The sequence below is a fragment of the Typopeltis vanoorti genome, chromosome 2 (assembly GCF_054136105.1).
Source record: "Typopeltis vanoorti isolate ZY-2024b chromosome 2, IOZ_Tvanoo_1.0, whole genome shotgun sequence".
In the NCBI taxonomy this organism is placed as follows: Eukaryota; Metazoa; Arthropoda; class Arachnida; order Uropygi; family Thelyphonidae; genus Typopeltis; species Typopeltis vanoorti.
The window spans coordinates 78422374-78448508 of NC_143550.1; the positions used below are offsets into that span (position 1 = coordinate 78422374).

At 34.3% G+C, this 26135-nt stretch overlaps 1 protein-coding gene across 1 annotated transcript in view; it reads left to right on the forward strand.

Moving 5' to 3' along the window:
- VhaAC45 (Vacuolar H[+] ATPase AC45 accessory subunit) overlaps positions 1-26135 on the forward strand; it is a 240993-nt gene that overhangs the window by 51824 nt on the left and 163034 nt on the right. The window contains exon 3 of the mRNA XM_090411994.1: positions 2251-2319. Coding sequence (XP_090268120.1) covers positions 2251-2319 — 69 coding nt within the window. The remainder of the gene's footprint in view (positions 1-2250; positions 2320-26135) is intronic.

Sequence of the window (26135 nt, forward strand, 5' to 3'; positions counted from 1 at the left end):
GGCTCATAACACCACTTTTTTTTTTGGTGTAATACCATAAAATTATATATTAATGGAAAGATAATTTAATCAAGAATGTAATGCAATAACTTTTATAAAGGATTTTTTTATTAGAACAGCAGTTATTAAGAAGAAAAGTGAAACGCAGAAAAAATGAGATATACAAAAATTCTCACAATGCAAGTTAATACTTAGTTGGGTAACCTTTAGCATTGATTACAGCCTTACAATACCATCTCATGGAGCGAACCAAGTTTTTTAGTTCTGCAGCTGTTATAATGTGAAACCAAGATTGAATTATTGCTTCTATTAATTGGGTTTTATTGGTGGATTGCTTCTGACTAACAAGTTTCTTTAGTTGGCTCCATAGATTTTTGATTGGGTTAAGGTCTGGGCTATTCCCAGGCCATTCCAACAGTGGAATATGATTATCTTGAAACCACGTTTTGCACACAGCAGCAACATGACATGGAGCTGAATCCTGTTGAAATATAAATGCTTCATTATCTTGGAAAAGATCACGTGCAGAAGGCTTCAGTTTCGGCTCAAGTATTTCATTTATGTATTTTTGGGCATTTATATTCCCACTAATCATGCAAATTCTGCCCACACCTTTTGATGTCATACAACCCCAAATCATAACACCAAGTGGGTGTTGCACGGTAGGTGCAATGCAATCAGGATGCAAATCTTCTCTGATTCTTCTCCTTACATATTTTATGCCATCACTACCAAACGGAGATTTTGGTCTCATCACTCCAAATAACACTATCCCATTGTTCCGGTGTCCAGTTAACATGGGTTTTAGCCCAGTTTAATCTTTTCAACCTTTATTTGAGAGATAAAAATGGATTTTTTCGTAGAATTCTAGCATTTTGACCAAAATCCTGCAGTCTTCGAACAGTCCTTCCACTCAACTTCACATTGTATTGTGTCATTTCATCTTGTATAAACCCAGATGATTTTCCTCTGTCACGTAGGCACAGTCTCTCAATTCTTCTATCATCACTTGCTGTTGTTCCCCTTTTCCTACCTTTACCAGTCTGGTTTTGTAGTGACTAAGTCTCCTTATACCTCTTCGAAAATTTAGAAATGCCACCTTTGGTTGTTTCTACCAATTTTTCTTCTAATTTCTTTATAACTGTAGCCTTGTTCACTTAATAGTACTATTTTACATTGCTTTCTGGGTAACCAGTCAACTCTTTGCGCCATTTCTTTAATTTTATTATGTTTTACAAGCTCACTAAATGAAAGGACACAAAAAAAACCAACCAACTTGATAGCAATCACATAACACACTGAAAAATGTCCTCGTCTCAGCTCCAATACATGACATCAATAGCTGAATCCTACTGTGACCTTATTGTCTCATTGCCAAAACAAGATGACACCTGATTGGCTCTCTAAATACTCATGTTCGTTGGCTACATTCAAATGAAGGAAAGCTACTTCATATCAACCTAAGCAAGTTGTGCTTCTTTTTTCTGGTTATTTGGCTATAACTTTTCATAGAATACAGATAATTGAACAAACTTTGTTGCATTACATTTTGATTAAATTATCTTCCATTGAAAGATAATTTATTATAATATAATATACTATAATAAAATTATAATTAATATAATTCCATTGAAAGGTAATTTTATGGTATTACACCAAAAAAAAAATGGTGTTATGAGCCGTCAAACCTCAAAAATACACTTTTTCCAAAAGGTTTCCACAATTTTGGCCACTAGTGTAATTTCCATTCTTACTGTGGTTACATTTAACTTAATACTTAGTCCACATTGGAATAAAGTTAAATGTTATCACATTAATAACACTTTGCCATGAGCAGAGGCTTTTTACATTACTGGAATTCTGTAGCTTTTTGTATTACCAACAGCTATCACTGTTGGTAGAAACAGCTAAACTAATATAAAAATAACTATTTATAAATGTGGAATAATGCTATAAGGTAACTCATTATACATGGGAGTTGCGCTCTTGAGAATTGCCACATATATCAAAAATATATTAAAATGGGAGCCTAATAACGTGGTATAATAGAGATTGCATTCATAAAAGAGTGTCCAATCTTTCAAGATTAATTTAATTGAAAATGCACCTATTTTGAAGAATGCACTTAATAAGAGAGGATCACTAGAAAGCATAGACCAGCTTCACAAAACATTGCATGAAATAATGAAATATTAAAATGATGTTACTGTTAAACAGAATTATTTAAATTTTGTTTTTATTTTTTTACAGTTAAGCATGGAGGACTTGAGCATACATGGAAATAATGTGAACCAAGAAACTCCATTTAGCTACTTACAGGTCAGTAGAAACATGAGAATCTACTTCATGATATTGAAGCACATTCTTCATTTATTTTCCAGATTTTTTCACATTGTCCTCATATTACTGTGCCCTTAAATAACAGTTAAGATTTTATTAGTATTCTGATATATAAAATTTAATGTATTTGTATCATTAAGCATTTCTAGCTTAGACTGGAAAACTAATAGCTATAAATATATGAAAAAAAGTTTTACGGTTGGGTTACAAAGTATATTATACTTAACAAGAAATTATATTTTTTTTGTTTTAATATTTTACCCAAGCATATGCAAGGAAAGTTTGTGCATGAAGTATCGTCATGACTCCTTGTATATACAGGCTATTGACTTCACATCAGTCGCCTTGGTAGTCCCAAAAACAGTATACGAAGAGTCACTATCTAAATTAGTTTCAATCTTTATTGAGGTCTCATCAGTAGGAGTCAGACTTAGGAAGTTACAAAGGTTAATTTGATGCAAAATTCATATATTTTCTTTATACAAGTAGTAAAATGGTGTATCACAATATTATGATTCTAAAAAAATTTCACTGCTCTTTTCTAAGATAATATTATACTTAGCAAGTAATTATGTTCTTGTTTTAATCCTTTATCCAAGCAAAAACAAACAGTTTGCATGTGACGTATCTTCATGACTAGTTTTCTTGGCTGTTGAATTCACATCAGTTGCCTATGTGTATTCTTGTGTGTCTCATTACAATAGATATAAATGTGAATTTCGGTATACCGCAAATTATTTGGATAAGAAAATAGCTTTAAGAAGCTTACAACGATTTGCTCATGTGACACTATTTGATTATGACTAGTGTTCAATTATACGATACTGCATTCACTCATACGATGCTTTTAGCATTATGATGCAATCAATGTGCACTGTTCCTGGAAAGTTTGTTTACATCATTATTCACTATATCTGTGTTTTGGTGTTTCACTGTGAATTATAAACTGTTTATAACATCTTATTTTGTTGTTGTTAATCATGGCATATAAAAATGCAAAGATTAAAATTTAGTGATAATGGTTTATCAGACACTGAGAGTGGCTACAAACTAAACTAATCTTGCACTACTTTAGTCACAGTTGTTAAAAACAAACAAAGTGAAATGTACTATACTAGTTAATACTACAGTTATCCATAAACTTGAAAATCTTATTGCTGAAATGGTAAATCTTAATAGTGTAAACTGATGTAGATTTCTGATTGTAGGTGATTCAGAATAACGTTTTTCATTAATGGAAATTAGGCCTGTGTAGCTCAGTGGAAGTGAGGCTTGCATTTTTTGTGCTTGGCTGCCTGAAGATACTTAATTTCAAGTCTAGTCACTAACTGAAGAAACTTTTTCTAAGTCTTTCTTTGACCAGTTTCCAAGTTAGTTGATCTCTGGCACATTCGAGTGGTTTTTTCCCCCAGAAACTTGGGCTTTTTGTCCCATTAACTCAACAAAATTGACCATAGAACCCACACTATTTCAGACAAGAACATATCCTGCTAGGAGTAAGTACCAAGAGATGGCAGCACCTTGTTTGCCAGTCTCTTCATCAGTTGCCATTTATAATTAGTGATAGTCTTGGACCAGATTGGATACTGGTGGAGATTGAACTGACAACTAAGTCTTCAAAAGCTAAATAGGGTTAAGGGAATAAAAGGCATTAGCTGATTATTTTTTTTTTTATATATCTGATGTAACTAAATGCTTTTTTTGTCACTTATGCACATATGTGAATGCTTTAACATTATTAAACCATTACATGCATCTACAAAATGGTGGGGGTAGGCAGTGATCTCTGTACTGTGGTGGTCTGGAACCTAACGTGTTGTATGGCTGGGGTATTCCGGTATAATCCGTATTTTTTTATATAGATGGTGTATATCACCAGTTCAAAACTGGCGTGCAACTTAGTCTGGCACATTTGATAATTCGGCTTGCCAAAATATCACTCTAACTTATCATGCATCCAGATTTATCCAATTCCTATCTTTATTTTGAGAAACATCATCATCAAATTCCTGACATGTACCCTCAAGGGATGTACAGGATATGATAGTACTACATGAAAAATTTACATCATTACTAACTTCCTATCTACAATTTTCCTCCAAATCAGTCTGTTACTTGTCAAGACTCCAACATTATCAGGTCTTATATTTCTATCGTCTAAGGCACTTTGTACCGTATCAATTCACCTATATCTTGGTCTTCTTCTGGGTTGTTTTCCTGCCAACCTGGCAGAGAACACTTCTTTTGCTAATCTTTCCTCGCCCATTCTGTTTAAGTGACCACACCACCTGAGATTAGCTCTGCTAATACATTCCTGGATACTGAAAGTATCAAGTTCTTTCCTAATATCCTCGTTTTTTACATGATATTGCCATTGACCATCTATTCATGCCTCCAATCTTTCTCAGGGACTCTCATATCTGCACTCTCTAGTCTTTGGTCAAGTCTTTTACTTCTGAACCAAGTTTTCAGATCCATAAGTTAAAACTGGTTTGAACGCCGTCTTGCATACAGCTAATTTAGTTCTGACTAATTTCTCTCTTATTCCATATGAATTTATTCAATTGATTTCCTACTATACCAGCTTTGTTGATTCTGTTGTCTATTTCCATATTTAATTTACCATCTTCAGTAAAAATCATACCTAAGTAGCTGAAATGTTTTACTTGTTCCACAGATTCTCCGTTCACAACACAGTTGACATTTTCAACGATGCTACCTATTTTCATTGTCTTTGTCTTTTTATTACTGACCTTCATACCATATCTATTACAACAGTTCTTCAATTTAGTCAGGGTATCTTGCAAACTTGTAGTGGATTTATTTAGAAGTATAACATCGTCTGCATAAAGCAAAGAGCTGACATTAACATCTCCAATTCTGATATCATGTTTAATACCACTTTCCTTCATAATGTGATCCATATAGATAATGAATAACAGACAGGAAAATGTACATCCTTGTCTCACACCAGATTTAACATTAAACCATCTTCCTGTACTTCCTTCAATTCTAACTGCTGACTTACAACTCAAATAAAGACTAAGTATTGCTTGATATAATGCCCCATTGACACCATATAACTGTAACGTATTGAATAGCTTCTCTCTTGGCACCTTTTCATATGCCTTTTCCAGATTGCCGAAACTTAAATATAGATCTTTGTTATATTCCCATGCTTTCTCAACTATTTGTTGTAAAGTGAAGATCTGACCCTGACAGCCTCTATTTGGCCTGAATCCAGCTTGTTTTCACCAAGCTTTTCTTCCACAATTCTTCTCAACCGTTTCTCAAGTATACTTGCATAAATCTTGACAGAAACACTCAGCAGGGAAATACCTCTGTAATTCTCACATTCGGTTTTATTTCCCTATTTATATATGGGTACTATGAGAGCTCTACTCCAATCATCGGGAATTCGTCCCTCTGTCCAGGCCTTTTAAACTATGCAGTGCAGCCACTGTAAGACTTTTATACCACCATACTTCAGCATTTCTGGTTGAATATCATCTACTCCTGCTGTCTTTCCACATTTCAAGGCCTTGGATGGCTTTTTCTACTTCAAGGATGGATATATATTCCTGACTGTATGCATGTTGAGTGTTTTTTTACCACTCTGCTATCACTGCATGTTTCATTTAGCAATTTTTCTAAGTAATTACTCCATACTTCAAGGATATCTTTTTCTGCCATTTTCATGTCACCTTTATCACCTCTAACTCCTTTTACAGCACTCTTTCCTCCATTTCTAAGCTTCTTCAACAACTTCCAGAATATCTTGCCTCCCATGACTTTTGTTTAGCTAGTTTTACATGGTGTTGTTTAGCTTTCTTACATTTGTCTCTGTATTCTCTAAGAGTACAAGCTGACTTATTTGCCAAGAACTTTTGATATGCTTTTTTCTTTTCCTTCACTTTCTCTTTAACTTCCTGTGTCCACCATGGAGTTCTGATTTTTTTATCCTTACAGACAACTTCACCACATGCATCTCTGGCTGAATTAATCAGGGTTTTCTTCAAGGCTTGCCACTGATTCTCCAAGGTTTGATTCCTGTTCTCAAACTCTTTCATTTTTTCTTCAATAATCTTTGTATATTTTAGTCTACAGTTCACATCTGAGCGCTGCTCAACTTTTATTCGCATCAAAACTTACATGTTATTCTTTTCAATATGAAATTGAATTTTATCCTGCTCAAAATTAAATAGTGATCTCTTCCAATTTCAAATCCTCTGTACACTCTGGTGTCTTGCACTAGAAAGAAAACATCACTATCAACAATAACATATTCAATGAGACTTTTCTTATTCCTTGCCTCTTCTCTCCTTGTGAATTTGTGCACATTTTATTTTGGAACATGGTGTTAGTAATAACCAGTCCATGTTCTGAGCAGATATCCAACAGGTATTTGCTATTATTATTAGCTTTGCTCTTTTCTCCAAATTTTCCAAAAATATGGATATTATTTCTGGTAAAACTCCCATGTTACTCCTCTTAACAAACTATTACATTTATGGCTATTTTGCCTGCTTCTGTTTAGGAGTGCCCCTGTTTAAATGTCATTGGCTTTTTACTCACGGATTCTTATGGCATTGTAGACATATATTTACCAGTAAATATATGTAGCATACAGGACAAGAAATTTGCACATACCTTTTTCTTCTTTCAGCGTTGTCCAAACTACTGTGTGTGTGTGGAGGGGATTGGGATTAGGCAATGTGGGAGAATTGAAATACAAATGGGAAAAAACTGAGTTTTTTTTGAATAACACACACACATACATATATATATATATATATATTATAAGGGATGGGTGGAGCGTTTTTTTATATTTATATAAGGTGGGAAGGGGTGAAAGGGGTTGAAAACAGCAACTGATTTTTAGGAAGGGGGTTGACGGGGTGTGGTCCGTTTCGACTATTCTTGGTCATCGTCTGAACACATGGAGGAAGTGGATGCTATGTCAGGTCGGGTAGGTGCCTCTGCTTTTGAAGTGTTTGTGTTATCGCCTATTGGTTGGGGTTGTGAAGCTTCCAAACCTCGGAGATTATGTAAGGCCTGTGTACATTGATAGAGTTCGCGTCACGTTTTATGGCTATTGTTTCTGATATTCTAAGTATTGTTTCATTATCTTGTCTGTATACTATGATGGCCTTGTCGATCTGTGGGGGGGTCATGTTTTTATTCAAGGGCGTGAACAGCTATTTCCCTTTTTCCCGTGCTTTGTATTCGCCAAAAAGACATATCACAGTCTTTTTGGCAGCGAAATTTATAGACTACGTTGTGGTATTCAAATATTTCTTTTTGTGTGTGAGATTTAGTGGGTTTTAGGTTTGCCAAATTTTGGTTTGTGATGAATACCAGTTTGTAGTCAGTATGTTTGAAGTTGTATTTGTAGGCTTTGTATGTGTTTTGGGTGTATGGTAGTTCGATAATTTTTTGTGTAAGGAAGTTTATTTTGGTACTTGGGTTGTTTTGGCGGTGTTTGGCAGTCTTGTTTGCGTAATTTATTAGTTGTGTATAGGGCCGGCGGAAGCGGGTATGCGGGCGACGGGGCATGGGTCATAAGTTCATTTTTAAGAAACAGAATTTTTATCATAAAAAGAAAAAATTCTTAGAATGATCAATATTAAAATAAATAAGGCCGGATTCACCGAATAAAAATTTTTTAAAAATTGTATATTGCCGGCTGCTTACAATTTTGCAGCGAGAGCAGGCTAAATGCTTGCCTCCAGAATCTAAAGTGAAATGGTGAACAGTTTTTATTTGCAGAAACGAATTTTCGTACAAAACATTTGTTGCTACGTAACCAGTCATATGGTACTGTAAAAACTCGATTGTAGCTTAAATTTTCCAAAGCACATTACATTCGATTGTTTACTTAGGTTAAGTCCCTGAATATTGTGAAAATAAACTTTGTTTGTCTCTGTATAGTTTGTTTTAGATGTTATTGTAAATAACACTCTGGAAGTTAACTGTATATACTGCTTTAATAAGAATATGTTAGAGTGTTAAAAACAAAGGCAATGGTTATATTGCCGAAGCCTCATGTAATCTACATGTTGGCATTAAAAAGATTGTTATTAAAATTTGTTTGTATGAGAAAGGCTTGCAGGCTCTAAGTGTAAACATCTGCTAAGTCAGTCAGAAAGGTTCAAACAACTTTCTGATGGCCAGCAACTTACAATTAAAAGAAAGTGGAGGGGAACAAAAGGTGTGCCGAACTTGAAACTTAAGATGAAAGAAATATACTGATTCTTTCGGGGTTGCAAAACTTCATGCAAGGTCTCAGAGGAGGTATAATAAAAAGGGACTGAAGCAAACAGAAGGGGCTTGCACAGATTCAGAGATTGCTGCAGAAGTAGAGGGGGGGGCGGTTCCAGAGACGTCCACAGAGAGATAGAGCTGCTCGGTTCCAGGCATCGTCAGAGAGCATCCCAGATCCAGACGTTGGTTGAGAGAGGAGTTTTCCGCTTCCAGAAAGGAGCTTCTCGGTTCGAGACGTCGTTAGAGAGAAAAACGATTTCTAGGCCACAGACAGGGCTTTCAAATTGCCGAAAGGAGAAGTCCCAAACGCCATAGAAGAGAACAGTTTCCAGTGCAGAGAGATCCTGATTGACAGTTGACAACAGTTTCATTTTTCTTGGAGGTGGCAATTCAAGCTACTTGAGACGGCAGTCATCCAGGCATTTTCGGAGAGCCCAAGTAGAGGAGAAAAGGCCAGGCAAATTTCCCGAAGTACCTTCACTCGTAAGTTTTTCTTTTCGCCGTGGGAGAATAACATTTTTCCGGAACTGTACGAGCCCTGCTACATTCCCAATTGATATATCCGAAGTCAAAATTCCAGATGAAGATCTGAGATGAAAGAATTGCCATAGAACTTTTAGTGAAAGACTTTTGACTAATTGTGAGATACATAGCCTTTGTAAGTTCAAAACGTTTATATAATTCCTCTTATAATTGTATTAGAAATACTTTTAAGATATATGTTTAATGTTTAATAAGGTTAAGAAGTGTCCTTAAGAGAATCAATTGGCATGTTAGAAATTGATATCAAATTTGTAAAGATAACTTAACAGAGAGATTTAGGTAACCTCTTTGCGAGTAAGCTTGGTGTTTAATAAGTAAAATTTGTAAACTGAAAGTAGATAACGTTTTGTGTTAAAGAAAGTATTTTAAAGTTGAAGAAAAAAGGTTCTAAATTTTGCTAAAGAGTTTTTATAGAACAATAGAGAAAGCAATCTCCCTAATGTTTAACTTTGTTTACATTTCATAGTCATGTAAATAAATGTTATTTGACTTTCTTATAAACATAGCATGTAATAATATAAACAAGAGAGATTCTGAGAGAGAGAAAGCGTGCACAGCTACATTAGAATAACGGAGAATTAAGTATAAAGTAAAGAAAAAAGACATCACAAGTAATTAATAGAAATTACAAATATACAAAATTAAAATAATGATAAAATTTTATAATGTCGCAGTAATGACAGGATAGCAACAGTAGATTTATAACAGTACGCATCTCAATAGGTTACTGACAGTAGCGCAGTGTGGACTAGTGTTTCGTCTCTGTGTCGTGTTGTGTAATAATTTCTTGTGGGTATAAAATAGAAATGGAATCAAAAATTAAAAAAAAAGTTATCTGGTGCACAAAATCGTAAGCGTCATGTTGTGAAAGAAGCAGATATTAAGAAACAAACTGGGGCTCTTGATAAATTTGTTAAAATATTAAAATATTCTGATGCAGATTGTAACCAACTCGATACATCAGAAATCAGAGTTGACGAACTGTGCACATCCAGTTTGAATGAAAATACTATTACAACTGTTGAACAAGATAACAAGACACAAGATTTAAGTGAAAAACAGTTAGGAGAAGATTTAGTTGTAGTTGACCACGAAACTAACACATTGTTAGTCTCTGTAAATTTAGAAGATCCAGGTGAATGGAGAAATATTGATGAAAAATTAAGAGTTATTTTAATTGAAATGGGGCCTGTTCAAAAGAAAAATATAATATATCCCAGAGATACACATGGTCGTAAATTTGGCGACACATATTATAATAGAAAAATGGAAAACGGGGAGCTCGTGCCAAGAACGTGGCTCATTTATTCTGAAACTTTAAATTCTGTTTTTTGCTTTTGTTGCAAACTTTTTGCACCTACTGAATCAAGTAGTCTTGTAAAAGGTTATAATGATTGGAGAAATGTAAGTACAACTTTGCATGAGACTAGTTTAGCTCACATGAAAAATTTCTTAAAATGAAAGGAACTTGATAAAAATTTAAAAAACAAAACGACTATTGATTGCCAGACTCAAAGCATGTATGAAATGGAAAAGAAACATTGGATGAGTGTTTTAGAACGCTTGATTGAAATTATAAAATTGCTTGGTAGCCAAAATTTAGCTTTTCGCAGATCATCTGATAAATTATATGAAAGGAATAACGGCAATTTTTTAAAATTAGTCAAATTGTTTGCGAAATTTGATCCTGTTATGGAAAATCATGTTGAAAGGGCCCTACAAGGAAACAATAGAGTACACAATGGAATTGTCAAGATCAGGGAAAAGATTTTAGGTTTTGCAGATATACCAGATTCCACAGGACGTGGTTTATGTGCAACAGTAGTGGAACAACTGGAAAAATGGAATATTCCCATTGAAGACATGCGAGGTCAAGGGTATGACAATGGGGCAAATATGAAAGGGAAAAAATATGGGCTCCAAAATTTGCTTTTGAACAAAAATTCTCGAGCTTTTTACGTGCCATGTGCTGCTCATACTCTAAATTTAATCATTAACGATGCAGCCAAAGTGAATGCAGATACAATTAGTTTCTTTGCGATTATTCAAGAAATATATAATATCTTTCATTCTCTTACAAACGTTGGGCAATCCTTTTAAAGTTCATAAAAATTTAACATTGAAACAGCCATCAGAAATGCGATGGGAAAGTAAAATTAATACAATCTGCCCTCTGCGATATCAATTACGAGAAATTTCCGATGCACTTTTTGAAATTTTAAATAATGTAAATTTTAATAAAGAAACTTAGCATGAAACGCAAACATTATGTGCTAAAATGAAGGACTACAAATTTATTTGTTCTCTTATAATTTGGCATGATTTACTTAACAGAATAAAGCCTGTGAGTAAAATGCTTCAAGACAAAAATATGAACATTACCCTTGCTTTAGAATCTATCGAAAACTTAAAAATATTCTTACAAGAGTATCGATCAGATACAAATTTTAAAGAAGTTCTAAAAACAGCAAAAGAAGATAATTTTAGAGTGAATGTGTTTTATACACTTCTAGATGTCGCAATGTGTTCGTTAATAGAACGTTTTGAACAACTAAAAACATTATGATAATTTCAATTTATTGTATAGATTACTACAAATTAATAACGAAGATTTATGAAAAAATTGTGAAGATTTAGAGATTCTCTTGATGGACGGCGACAATAAAGGCGTAAATGCAATAGAACTATATGACGAGTTATGTGCTTTCTGGGATATTTTTCGAAAGGATAATTTAAATATTCAAAACCCTTTCGATATTCTTAATTTTATTGTGTCCAATAATTTGTCTTTCCCTAGGATAATTTAAATATTCAAAACCCTTTCGATATTCTTAATTTTATTGTGTCCAATAATTTAACTTTCCCTATCTTTTCAATTGCTTTAGAATACTATTAACCTTACCTGTTAGTGTAGCGAGCGGTAAACGTTCCTTTTCCAAGTTGAAATTGATTAAAACCTACCTAAGAACAAGTATGTCACAAAAAATGCTTGTTAGTTTGGCGTTAATAGCTATTGAAAATGATGTATGTGCGGAATTAGACGTTAAGACCATTATTTCTAATTTGGTGAATATGAAATCAAGAACCCTAAAATTTTAATAAAAAAATTTCAAGTTTATTTATGTAATTTAATTTATTTTCTGTTATTCTGTAAAGATTTTATTTTTTGAATACTTATATTAATATTAATAAAATGTTCTAATTATTATTTCTGAATTCATTTCTTATTTTCTCATCTATCTTGAGTTTCTTTTATTTTCCTAAAAGATAGTTCCACTTATAAAAATTATTAAAAAATTTTACAACTTACAAGAATTTAGTAAAATGCAAGAATTTTTTAAACTTTAGTTCAAATAAATTTTAACTTTAATTAAAATTCATTTTAATTTTGTTAGCGATTTGGGTCGGCGAGAAGGCCATAATCCCTGTATCATTATATTCAACGATTAAAGTGAAGTGGCTTTATCAAAATTTGCTTTAACTTTTGTGAATAACTTTTGAGAATTTTTTGAATATTCGGGTTTTTAATGATTATCCTGCCTAGTCAACACCCCTGGTTCGTTACATGTAGCGAACCAACGTGTGGCTGTTCTGTCAAAATTTATTTAAGAAATTTCATATAATTAAAATTTTTATTATTGTAAAAGAACCACACACGCCTGGATCGTTACAGGAGCACTTTGATAGGCGACAAAGACCCTAGTGCCGGCTCTGGTTGTATAGGATAGTTGTGATTTTTGAAGATCTGTGTTAGTTTTTTTATTTCTGCGTTTCTCGAAAGTATACCACAAGCCCTCACATATCGGAAACTACCTCCATTTCCACTCACACCATCCATATTCCGTTAAAAAAAAAAATCGGTCATCTTTTCACAATTTCTAAATGCGTACAAATTTTCAACCAATCAGAGTAATCTAAACGCAGAAATAAAAAAACTAACACAGATCTTCAAAAATCACAACTATCCTACACAACTAATAAATCACGCAAACAAGACTGCCAAAACAACCCAAGTACCAAAATAAACTTCCCTAGACAAAAAATTATTGAACCACCATACACCCAAAACACATACGAAGACTACAAATACATCTTCAAACATACTGATCAAACTGGTATTCACCACAAACCAAAAATTGGCAAATCTCCTAAAACTCATTAAATCTCACACACAAAAAGAAATATTTGAACACCACAACATAGTCTATAAATTTCCCTGCCAAAAGACTGTGATATCACCTACACAGGTTCCACCATCAGATCTTTATGGGCAAGACTACAGGAACACTTCTGCGATTGTAACATCCCTATTCCAGAACATTTAAATACTACAAAATGCAACATCAAAAAGAAAAATCGAATAGAAAGCACAGGAAAAACGGAAATAGCTGTTCACGCCCTTGAACAAAAACACACCCCCCTCAGATTGACATGGCCATCATAATAGACAGACAAGACAATGAAACAGTGCTTAGAATGTCGGAAAAAATAGCCATAAAATGTGACACGAACTCCATCAACGTACACAGGCCCTACATAATCTCCGAGGCTTGGAAGTTTCACAACATAAAATTGAGGTCACAACCCCGACCAATAGGCGATAACACAAACACTTCAAAAGCAGAAGCACCTACCCGACCTGACATAGCATCCACTTCCTCCATGTGTTCAGATGATGACCAAAAATAGTCGAAACGCACTGCACCCAGTCCACCCCCCTTCCTCCCCCCCTCTAAAAATCAGTTGCTGTTTTCAACCTCTTTCACCCTTTCCCACCTTATATGAATATAAAAAAATGCTCCACCCATCCCTTATAATATATGTGTTATTCAAGAAAACCTGGGTTTTTTCCATTTGTATTTCAATTCTCCCACATTGCCTAATCCCCCCCCCCCACACACACACAATGGTTTGGATAACGCTGAAAGAAGAAAAGCCACACCACCAGAAAAAGGTATGTGCAAATTTCTTGTCCTTTATGCTACATATATTTATTTGTAAATATACATCTACAATGCCCTAAGAATCCGTGAGTAAAAAGCCAATGACATTTAAACAGGGGCACTCTTAAACAGAAGCAGGCAATATTTCCCAAAATATTTTTGTAAGTCTGACAATCGTTTCCTACTCTGCTATTTAGATCCCAAAGAAGGACCAACTTTTCCTTTTTTATTGTGTCAGTTGCTTTCTCTAAAGCATCAAAAAAAGTTTTCCACTTCTCCCTTAGTAGAACCTTCTGTGGGAGCCATAGGCACAAATAAGTTTCATTGTCCAATTCCCCATTCTGATATTTGCCCACATCACTCTACTTTGAGAAACATTCATCTCTTAATTATTATTTTCATTGCTTTCTTTTTATTGTCGATTCTCCTATACAGAATATAGGAGAATCGACTATATACAGAATGCTTCTAAATTATTGTTCAGGATTTTCGTGGACTATAATTTTCAAACCAGAAACAGCAAAATAAAACTGCTTATGGAATATGAAAGTATAACTGAAAAAATTTTATTACCTATATAATCAGTACTGCAGAATGCCAAACAACTTCAACATGTATGCTTTTCGTGGTACATAATATATCCAAGCGATAGTCAGTTTCGTTCCAAGTGTTCCCCATCATTTGTGGTGTAACTTCTATCGTAGCAACAATTCTGGTATTCATGGAGGTCACGGTGGTCTGATAAATAATGTCCTTCACATATCCCCACAGGAAGAAATCAATGGTGTAATATCAGGTGAGTACAGAGGCCACTGAATTGGTGCCCCACACCTAACCCAGCGCCCAGGAAAATGCATGGCAAGAAATTCTTGGACAATGAGAGCTGAATGTGGAGTTGCTCCATCTTTCTGGAACACCATATTTAGCTGATGATCTTCCAACTGAGGTAACAAATACAGCTATAGCATGTCCAGATAGTTCGCCACTGCCACTGTTTTTTCTGCTAAGTTATGACAATTTACTCTCCCTGATATGCAAAGCATTGCTTCATTATTGAATATCCATGTCCAAAGGTAATTTTCATCAGCTTTGACTTTTGACAAAATATCTTGGGCAAGTTGGAAATGGCTGGGTTTATTGTCCAGCTGTGAAATCATGCACGATCTGCAGTTTGTAGGCATGAAGTTGAATGGGGTTATGAACAATCCTCCAAACAGTCATTTGTGGTATACCTAATTGCAAAGAAATTTGCCTAGTTCATTTTTATGGGCTTCGATAAAATTCTTCTTGGATTAGATCAACATCTTCCTGCGAAGTGCATAGTCCTCCTGCTCCTTTTTTGGTGCAGAACACTACATCTTGAAATAGCTTTAACCAAACATCGGATTACATTATCTGAAGGCAGATGTTTCCCATACTCACTTATATAATGACGTTGCTTTATAATAATGGACTTTGTTTCAAAAAAACCAAAGTATGCACATTGCTTTCTCTTGAACAGTCGCCATTTGATAAGTATGACATTATATTGTCTTCCGGACATCAATACGGCAAGTACAATGTTGCCAAATAAAACTTTTTGAGTTAAACTTTCATATTCTGTAAGCAGTTTTATTTTTGTTTGCAGTTTGAAAATTATAGGCCACAGAAACCCCAACAGTAATTTAGAATCACCCTGTATTTTAAAATAAAACTGATTAAAAAGGTGTTCCCAAGGTGAAAAAGTTTATATCTGTAATGTATACTATATATTTTGTTGAAATTTTTCTTCTCATATTATCTGAGAATCATCATCACAATCAAATTCCTGATATGTACCCTCAAGGGGTGTACAGGATGTGATAGACTTTTGTTTAGCAAGTTTTACACAGTGTTTAGCTTTCTTAAATTTGTCTCTTTATTCTCTAAGAGCACAAGCTGACTTATTTGCCAAAAACTTTTGATATGCTTTCTTCATTTCTTTCACTGCCTCTTTAACTTCCTGTGTCCACCATGGAGTTCTGATTTTTCTTTCCTTGTAGACAACCTCACCACATGCCTCCCTGGTTGAATCAATCAATGTTTTCTTCAGGATGGATTTGTCACTGAATCTCCAAGGTTTAGTTCCTATTCTCACTCTTTCATTTTTTCTTGAATAATGTTTGTATATTTTAGTCTACAGTTCACATCTGAGAGCTTCTCAACTTTTATTTTCTTTAAAACTTTCTTACATGTTCTTCTTTTCAATATGAAATTCAATTTTATCCTGCTCAAGACTAAATGGTGATCACTTCCAATTTCAAATCCTCTGTACACTCTAGTGTCCTGCACCAGGGAGAAAACATCACTATCAACCATAACATGGTCAATGAGACTTTTCTTATTCCTTGCCCTTCTCTCCATGTGAATTTGTGCACACTTATATGTTGAAATTTTGTTACTAATAACCAGTCCATGTCCTGAACAGAAATCCAACAGGTATTTGCCATTATTATTAGCTTTGCTCTTTTCTCCAAATTTTCCAAAAATATTTGATATGTGTGACAGTCATTTCCTACTCTGCTATTTAGATCCCCAACAAGGACCAACTTTTAATTTTTCATTGTGTCAGTTTCTTTCTCTAAAGCCTGAAAAAAATTCCTTCACTTCTACTTTAATAGAACCTTCTGTAAGACCGTAGGCAAATAAGTCTCATTGTTTAGTTCTCCCATTTTGATATTTGTGCAGATCGCTCTACTTGAAATTGCTTGCCATTCAAGAAGGTTAGTCTCGTATTTAGTGTTGAATACTACGGCTACTCCTTTTCCTTGATTGTCATTGTCTGAATATTACATTTTGTATTTATTTCTCAGAAAGATCCTACCAGTTTTTGTCTTTTTTGTTTTAGTCATCCCTATTATGTCGATCTAATACTTATCCAGTTCGTCAGCTAGCTTCATTTTTTTGCCTTTCAGGCTTCTTATGATATATATTTTTTGGATATTTTGATTATACCAATCTTGAACTCTGGTGATGTTTAGTTGGGGGGGGGGGATATTTTAGGATTGTTTCAGTAGCTGAGTTTTCGCTGTTCACTTTGTTCCCCCTCAAGGAAACAATGGGGGCCTTGTTTAACAGGGTGATTCCCCCAGCCAGCATGAAATTCTTTCATGTTGTATCGTCATTTTATATTGTGGTTTAAACCAATTAGAATACAATTTGATCAGCTAAATCCCAAATTACCAGCCCATCCTCGTTTGTTCAATATCCAGGTAGATACATTCCCGGGTGCTCCACGAGAAGGTGAGGATTGGACATTAGGTCAGAAGTCCTGGTCGGTTCTCCGCATTCCTTTGAGGGCTATGTGGAGGTCTCCTCTCAGTTAAATAGCTTTGACCCTTAAGTACCTCTTATCTGATTGCATGTATGTATTCTCTCTAAATTAGTTATTATCATTAATGTTATTTCTAAGTTTCCGTGAAGTCACTGGAAACTCATTCCAGAAAGTCCTTTCATTCTGTGTAATTCCTGTTATACATCATTTTCAATTCTTTGAACCACACCTGCATTCCATTTGTCCACCATCCATGCAAAGAATCTTCTGAATTCTTTGCTTGTTGTCCCCCTTTATTCAGTTTCTAGGAATTACATCTTTTTCTCTCATTACCACATAATATCCAGTGAATCGATGGATGGATAATTATTATACTCTTTTTGCTTGTTATTATATTCCTTACTGCTGACTATTCTCTTTCAGTTACTGCTTCATCTCATTATTCATCTGCTTCATACTACATCATTGCCCTCCTAACTGTAGAAATGTAATACAATATCTGCTTTCAAATAGTATTCAGCAGGGCGGCTCGTACACAGGCACTGCGGAACTGCAGCACCCCCAATTTTTCTCGATATATAAATATATTTATTAATTTATTTATATTTACTTGTAATATTTACTTTTATCATCAACAATCCTATACAATTCTCTTATTTTGTATAAAAAATAATAAAAATCCATCTTGTAGCACTTAGGAGGGCAAAAGACGCTAGCAGCACTGTTTACCACACTGTCATATTGCTATGCTCGCAAGCATATGCACGTCATAGTGAGATGCGAGCTATTACCTAATGCGGCACTGTCCGTCGTGCAATTCCACTGTTGTTTATTATTATTATTATTATTCGTGACACTTCCAAGGAGTCCGAAGACTTATCGCAGGAGGACACCTACAACTGCCTCAACCACTACACCGAACCTCCACTACGAATCATCTCCATCAACGCCATCTACCGCCCACCTTCACCACTACCACAACTAGTATTTTTTGTCTGTAAATTGCGTGTGTTCTGTTTATATGCAGTTTGCGCCAGTAGTAGAGTGTTTGTAGTTATTGTGTTTACTCCGCCTCTTTAAATATTTGGACATTACAGTTAAAGGATTTAATTATAATGTCCAAAAATTGTAAATCCATTCCTTTAATTACAGTTAAGGAATGGATTTTATTTTTTAAGTAATTTTGAATTATACCAAACTGTATAATTTTATCGATAATAAACAATATTTTTTCATGTATAATTTTTTTTTAAAATTTTACCAAATTTTGATATTTTATCCAAACACGTATACACTATACTTACAGTGTGTATGTATATTTTGAAAGTCCCCCCCCCATGATTTCAAGCCACCCGCTGCCACTGGTATTCAGTCAACCTTAGGCATCTATTTCCCAGCTATTTCCTCATGCTATGCCTCCTCCCCTACCCTCTTTTGCATATTGTAATCTCCTTCTTTGTAGTTCAACTCCTTTCAGTAAAGCATACACCTTACTGTTGTCATACGACTCTCATGTCAGAACTACATAATCGTTTTCATTCACCAGAAGCTTCATGAATACCATAGTCTCCCCCACATCTGCAGTTTCAGTTATCCGTTGTCAACCCCAGGTCTGAAAATATTAAATGGTAAAACGGTAATAAATAAACAATTTATAATTGCATCGGCAAAGTGGATATTAGATCCAACATTATAAGCTGAATGTTTGTAGAAACTATGAAAGTTTTGTAAGTTGACCTGAAAGCTTAGGAGAATACAATCCTCGACATTCCCGAGTTGCCTTAGTTACTAAGTCAAGTAGTGCAAGCTAAGGCAACTTGGGGGTTGCCAGGGATTGTATTCTCATAAGCTATCGGGTCATGAAACTTTCATAGTTTCTACAAACTTTGAAATAATGTTGGATCTAATATCCACTTTGTCTATGTAATTTTACTTCACCAAAATGAAGTTGTATGGCTCTTACAGTTTCTAACTTATGAATAAACTATTCAAACTTATGAATAGACAATTCATAAGTTTTAAATTGTGGGCCATTCTGAGTAGTTCTTGGTTATCAGATCAACTATCGTGGTATCGCACTGCTTGTGTTCCAATAACCCTTATTTTACTTAATAATGGCCCCAAAGCACAAGAGTAGTGATGTTGGCAATTCGGATATGCTAAAGAGAAACCGTAAAGTGCTTACTTTTAAGTGGAAAGGTGAAAATTCTTGACTTCATAAAATAGTAAATAAATAATAAAAAACGTATGTTGAGGTTGCTAAGATTCCATTCACACTCGCATAACTTTTATTGCGGTATATTGTTATAATTGTTCTATTTTATTATTAGTTATTGTTGTTAATCTCTTACTATACCTAATTTATAAATTAAACTTTATCGTAGGTATGCATGTATAGGAAAAAACATAGTATATATATAGGATCCATTACTATGTGCAGTTTCAGGTATCCACAGGATGTCTTGGAGCGTATCCCCTGTGGATAAGGGGGAACTACTGTACTTCATTTATCTAAAATCTTGATAATTATCACCAATTTATGCACTCATATTCCTTGGTTCCCTCTGTCATATGGGTTGTTTAAATAATGGTTCTTAAACAGCCTTTCCCTGCTTACAAATGCTCTATCCAATCACTGTCATTGTATTTAAAATCACCTGATCAGTTCACTGCTTAGCAACTCATTTTATGTAACTATCTTGTCTCTTCCTTCACCATGCTCAACCTTTGTAGCAACAGCCCCACAAAGATTGTATCCTGATTACTTCATCTTCACACCACACATCCTGAAAGCCATTGAGTGTTGTCCTCGTGGATTACTACTCTGACAGGATAATTGCAGTCATTGGGTACTGCATCCTATCTATTTTCCTTCTTGAAAATGTTATTATCTATATTCTCTTCTGTATTCTATTAATAATTTAACAAAATCATACAAAGAAAATAAATTGAGACTTAAGTTTAATTCAATTAATCTTTTTATTTCTGATTTCATCTCCTTAAATAGTGTTATTAGTCTGCTTGTTGTACACGATTTTTTATTTATTTCTTCTTTCTCTTTTGCATATTTGCATATTTGAAATATGTTGTCTGTTTCCACTTTATCAATTATATCTGGATATAGGATTAAAGGTCTAGTTGGCCAAATGGTTAGCATACCTGCTCTCCAGTCAACAGGCTGCAGGTTTGAATCCTGTCGTCGGTATGGATGTTTGTGATTGTCTTGTGAGAGATGAATGTCATTGCTCCATGTAAGACCGTTGCCCTGCTTGTTGGAGCCCTGAAGTGGCTTGAAAAAGTTCTATGTTTGGTCTCTGGAGCAGGATTTCTTGACTGTGTAAAAAAAAAAAAAAAATTAAAAATACAAAAAATATATAAAATTGATAAAAATGGGGAAAAAATATCCCTAGCCCACCCATAGTATACGAAGTGTACTATAGGTTTACAAATAACCTTTCGTTGATGGGAGCAACATAACAAAAGACTACTTTAGAAATAACTTAAGTTGGAGAAAATCCTTAATCTTGTAGGTCTTTCTCTTCCTTTTGTATCAATTGCTAATTTATTCTTTCTGTTTATACTTCAGAATGTAATATGGAAATGCAAAAAAGTCAGACAGGCAGAATAGAAACATTTCTTATATCTTTATGATAAAATTATATCATACATTGGAGTAAAAAACTATATATATATGATGTAGGATAAACAATGATGCAGTTATCATCTCTTGACAAATTGGCAAACTTAATTTGTGAATGATTTTGTCAGGATTGCACTTTCTCAGCATGTGATGGATGCACTGCACTAATTTAGCAATTGAGTTATTGGAGTGCTGTGTATTGAAACTGCAGAATCTATAATTTTGTAGAACATACACATTTATTATTAAAATTTTGATATAGCACCATTTGATTTGACTTTTTAAGATTGGTGTAATGCTTTGTTTGGATCTGCAGTCAAGGCAGCTAAGTTTATGAGGCTGGCATATTATGTTAATCAGTTGTGTATGTATTCTGGCTCTGGTATATCTCTTTTGGGAGATGAAAAAAAAAACTTTTTTAGGTGAAAAATCCTACTTATGCCACATGAGAATGGATAACTTATCTTCACTTGAAAAGCTCTTATAAATGTTCTTTGTTCCATAGACAAGAGTGAAACTAGGTTTTCCCAGCTAAAATTTTTAAACAAAGCTAAAATGCTTTGTTTAAAATTTTTGTGTAATATTGTTTAATTTATTTTAGAAAAATATTAAATGTAAATAACTACTATTTTTTTTTCACGACATTGGAATGACACATAAGGTGACCAATTTTGTGGTGTTTTCACAGGTCTCATAATGTATATGAATACATTATGAGACCTGAGAAATTTGTGTAGGTGGGAAGAGTTTGACTGGTATTTTGGTGTATGTGAGAGGTGCTGAAATTCTATTTTCCTTTCAAAGTTTAATTTTTCCACTGAATATTTCAGTTATTCCTATAATTACAAATCAAATTATTTTTATTTGCATGCATGCATGTATCTAGGCCACCATAATGCTAGAAACAATATAAAAGCTACTTGGAATGTAAACATTACTTCTAAAAAAAAAATATTTCAAATTGGAATTGGCAATTTAACAAATCCAAAGTCCAAACAAGATTTATATATCATATTATGAAATGAGAAGCACTGAAAGTTCTGATTTACAACTGCAAATAAAAACTATACGATATATATATATGGTTTTTATTTGCAAATAAACACTATATGATATATATTTTTTTTTTCGATGGAGAAAAAAAAATTTATGTATTATTATAATTATGGCTATTATAGCCTGTTTTTGTTTTGGAGTGACCCTTATTTAAATACATTGGCTATCAATACTCAAAGGGGTATATATATTTAGGGCATTATTGGTGAGTATAGAAGGCAATTAAGGTAGAATAAAAGAGGTGGAAAAATTTGGTACATATCTTTATTGATTCTACGATGTCTTCCACTTCCATGATCACGCTGAAGGTTGTTACAAGCGGGGGGGGTTTAGACGCGGGAAAAATAAGTTTTGGATAACCCGGGTTAATATTAATAATATATATATAAATGTATACATATATTATTTTGAATTAGGGGGCATTTTTGTGGGGGGGAAAGGGTAAAGACTATTGTGGCAACTGGGGCAATAGTCTTGGAGGGGAGGAAGGGTAAAGTTTATATATATATTATTAATATTAACCCGGGTTATCCAAAACTTATTTTTCCCGCATCTAAACCCCCCCCGCTTGTAACAACCTTCAGCGTGATCATGGAAGTGGAAGACATCGTAGAATCAATAAAGGTATGTACCAAATTTTTCCACCTCTTTTATTCTACCTTAATTGCCTTCTATACTCACCAATAATGCCCTAAATATATATATACCCCTTTGAGTATTGATAGCCAATGTATTTAAATAAGGGTCACTCCTAAACAAAAACAGGCTATAATTGCCGTAATTATAATAATAGTGTTTAAGAGGAGTATCATGGGATTTTTCCCTGAGACTATACTTAATTTATGTATTATTTTCTGTTTGTGCATGAAGCAATAATATGCAGTTTATTTCATTATAATAGTAAAAATGCAATGCTTCCATATTGTGTTGTCATTACCTTAACTGTATTTTGTAATTAGATATAGGTAACTTTATTTGCAAATATTATCAGAAATCTCCAGGATGCCAAGGACTCATCAAGGAAGACTATATATCACCCAAACCAGCTGTCATACCTTCTCTTAAACTCATTCACACTAGATGAACTCACTATTTTGAGAGGCAAACTGTTCCACTCACTGCTTGGTGAGCAGTGAGTGAGTAGAACAGATTGCCTTGGATTATTAAGAAAAGGACTGGATTTTTCCAGCTCCTTTTTTAAAAATCCTCCTCCTTGTGTATTTCTGTCTCTTATTCAAGTCAGTAGTTATATTCTAATACCTGTTATCTTCCACATTATCTCTTATATATAAAAGATAATGCGGAGGATTTGTGTTATCTTTTATATGTAAAAGATAATCTGAGAGTACAGCTCACACACACAAACATACATAAACGGTAAGTAGTCCTCCTCCATAAAAGATTTTCAACTTTCCATGGTTAGGATATCATAAAATATAACACTTGCAATGAGTGTTACCTTAACGTTGCATAAACTTCAGAAATTTGAGTTTCTTGACTCAAATTCGTGCCTTGATATGAAAAATCTGGATTATTTTTTGTCCTTTTACAAAAACATTTCACTAATCATTTATTTTAAAATATATACAAATGGCTCAACATTTTTATTTCAAAACTTAGACAGATATATGTTTTATTATGTTAATCAAGCTGGATAGCTTCAAGAGGATTTCAATAAGCTAGAAAGGTGGCTACTTGAATTCGGATATCAGTTAAATGCATCTAAAAAGGTAATGAATTTCGAATCTACCAACGGGAAGCTGCATACTCTGTTGATGGATCTATACTAGAAGAAGTGAAGGTGGCAAAGGATCTTGGGTCTCTGTTGATTAAAAAATTTGAATTAAAGATGCCAAGGAATTATAGAGCCTTCATAGCTCAGTCAGTATAGATGAAGAGATTTGGTTGGAAAGACCTGGGTTCGATTCCCATCAGTGATGTGATGAACCTTTATCTGGTCTCTTTTGACTAAAGGTGAGTTAGCCGGTCTCATATGGAGGTAGGGGTTTTATTCACCTGGAAACTTGGGTTTTTCGTCTCCCCCAGAACAGGCAAACTAGCCCCGTAAACATGCATGGATTACATTCATGAATACGTCCCAGTCATATGCAGGTCCCATGCCCGGATAAAATTGGCAGGTTTGGGAAAGCAGTGGTGAACTACCCTTTAAAAATCTCACCAGGAATACTTTGTGAGCAATGCCTACAAAGTCACCTATGGTCAGAAATGACTGAAAGGGAAAATCAGATCAAGGAATTATATTATCTAATCCATTATTTATTACTATCCATTATGGGAAGAGTCACTACTCAAGTGGGTAGTGGCCCTTCCCACAATTCATCTCATATGTGTGCTTTCCATTATGGAATAGGATGCTAAGGCAATTGATGTGAAGTCATTAGCCTCTTTATACAAGTAGCTTAGCTGTTAAGATACTTGATGTAGAAACTTTGTTTGCTTACATTTGGATAAAGGATTAAACAAAATATAATTTTTGTCCTTTGCCATCTTTAATTTAATTTATAACCAAGTGAAAAGACTCAATAAAAATTTGAAATTTATGGGATATACAAAGGTAGTGAAGAAAACCCAGAGGAGTGTGCTGTACAATGGATTTTAATTGCTAAAACTAATAGTGATGATTCCATTGTATAAAGCCCTGATCAAGATACATCTGGATTTTTGTGCTCAGATCTGATCACTGGGATTTGAAGAGGATAAATTAACTTTGGTGAAGGTACAGAAGTGGATAACAAAAATGATATCAGGACTTCACAGTGTTAGTTATGAGGATAGACTGAGAGCATGCAAACTAGAGTTTGCATGCTCTCATTCAGTATGGTGAATAGAAGACAAGGAACATTCTATTTGAAGCATTTAAACTGTTGAGAGAGATTTACTGGATTAATGCTAGGAAGATTTTTCATATAGTAGAACAAGGTTCCACTATATGCCGGTCTGGTTGGCTGAACGGTGAGCGTATCCGCTCTCCAGCCAAAATGCTGCTGGTTCGAATCCCACCATTGGCATGGATGTATGTGATTTTTTGTGAAAATACTAGTGGTGATGGTGGTGGGCAGTAGATGGCGCTGGAGTATGTGATGCAGTTTGCTGTAGTTGTTGGATTGTGTGGTGGAGACGGAGAGTTGTAGAGTAGGTGTCCTCCCTTGATGTGTCTTTGGACTCCTTGAAGGTGTCACATAATAATAATAATTCTTTCTTTTAGGGTTACACAGTGATCAGCACTCATATTTGTAGATTTAGGGACTCAAAAACACACGTGTTGAACAGATTATTTTATTAATTACAAATAAAATAAAACTTGATGTTTCTACCTCTATATCGAGGTCATCATCGGAAGAATACAACTGTATACAGAACCAAGCTACATGCTCATGCTTTCTATATCAGTAAACTAAATCTACGTAGTTAATAAATCTTTTTTCTATCCTGACCTCTAGTGATAGAAAAGAAAAAAAGAAAAAAAAAAAATATATATATATATATATTATAAATAGATAAATGCAACTACAATAAACTGTTAGAGTCCTCATGTATTAATATTCTGGATAGTTACAAAATGATTTCTTTCAGTTGCTATTGAATGTTCTAAACACTTCACCAGGTTGTCTTGTAGTGGGAATTTTTTCTAATGCTAGTTTAGGATGTTATACAGGTTGTAGATGGGTCCTCCACATTCTTGAAATGGTGAGGCCATCATTTTTGTTGAGATTTGGGTTGTGTTTGAGCATTTCACAAGAGTCTTTAAATTTTCTCTCAAACCAGGTTTTGGTGCAGTGTAGGGACTTGGTATTTTTCCAGTCAATTCTATGGTATGTTTGGAGTGCATGGCCAGAAAGGCCTGTTTTACCGAAGTGGAGATATTTAATGTGTCGTTTGTGTTCGTCTTGTCTGATTGGGATAGTTTGCCCTGTTTCCCCTATGTATGGTATGTTACATGTGCAGTGTATTTTGTATACCCCTGGGTGTGCTAGGTGTGGAAGAGGATCTTTAGAGGAACTGAGTAGGTGTCTTAGCTTATTTGGGGGTTTAAAGG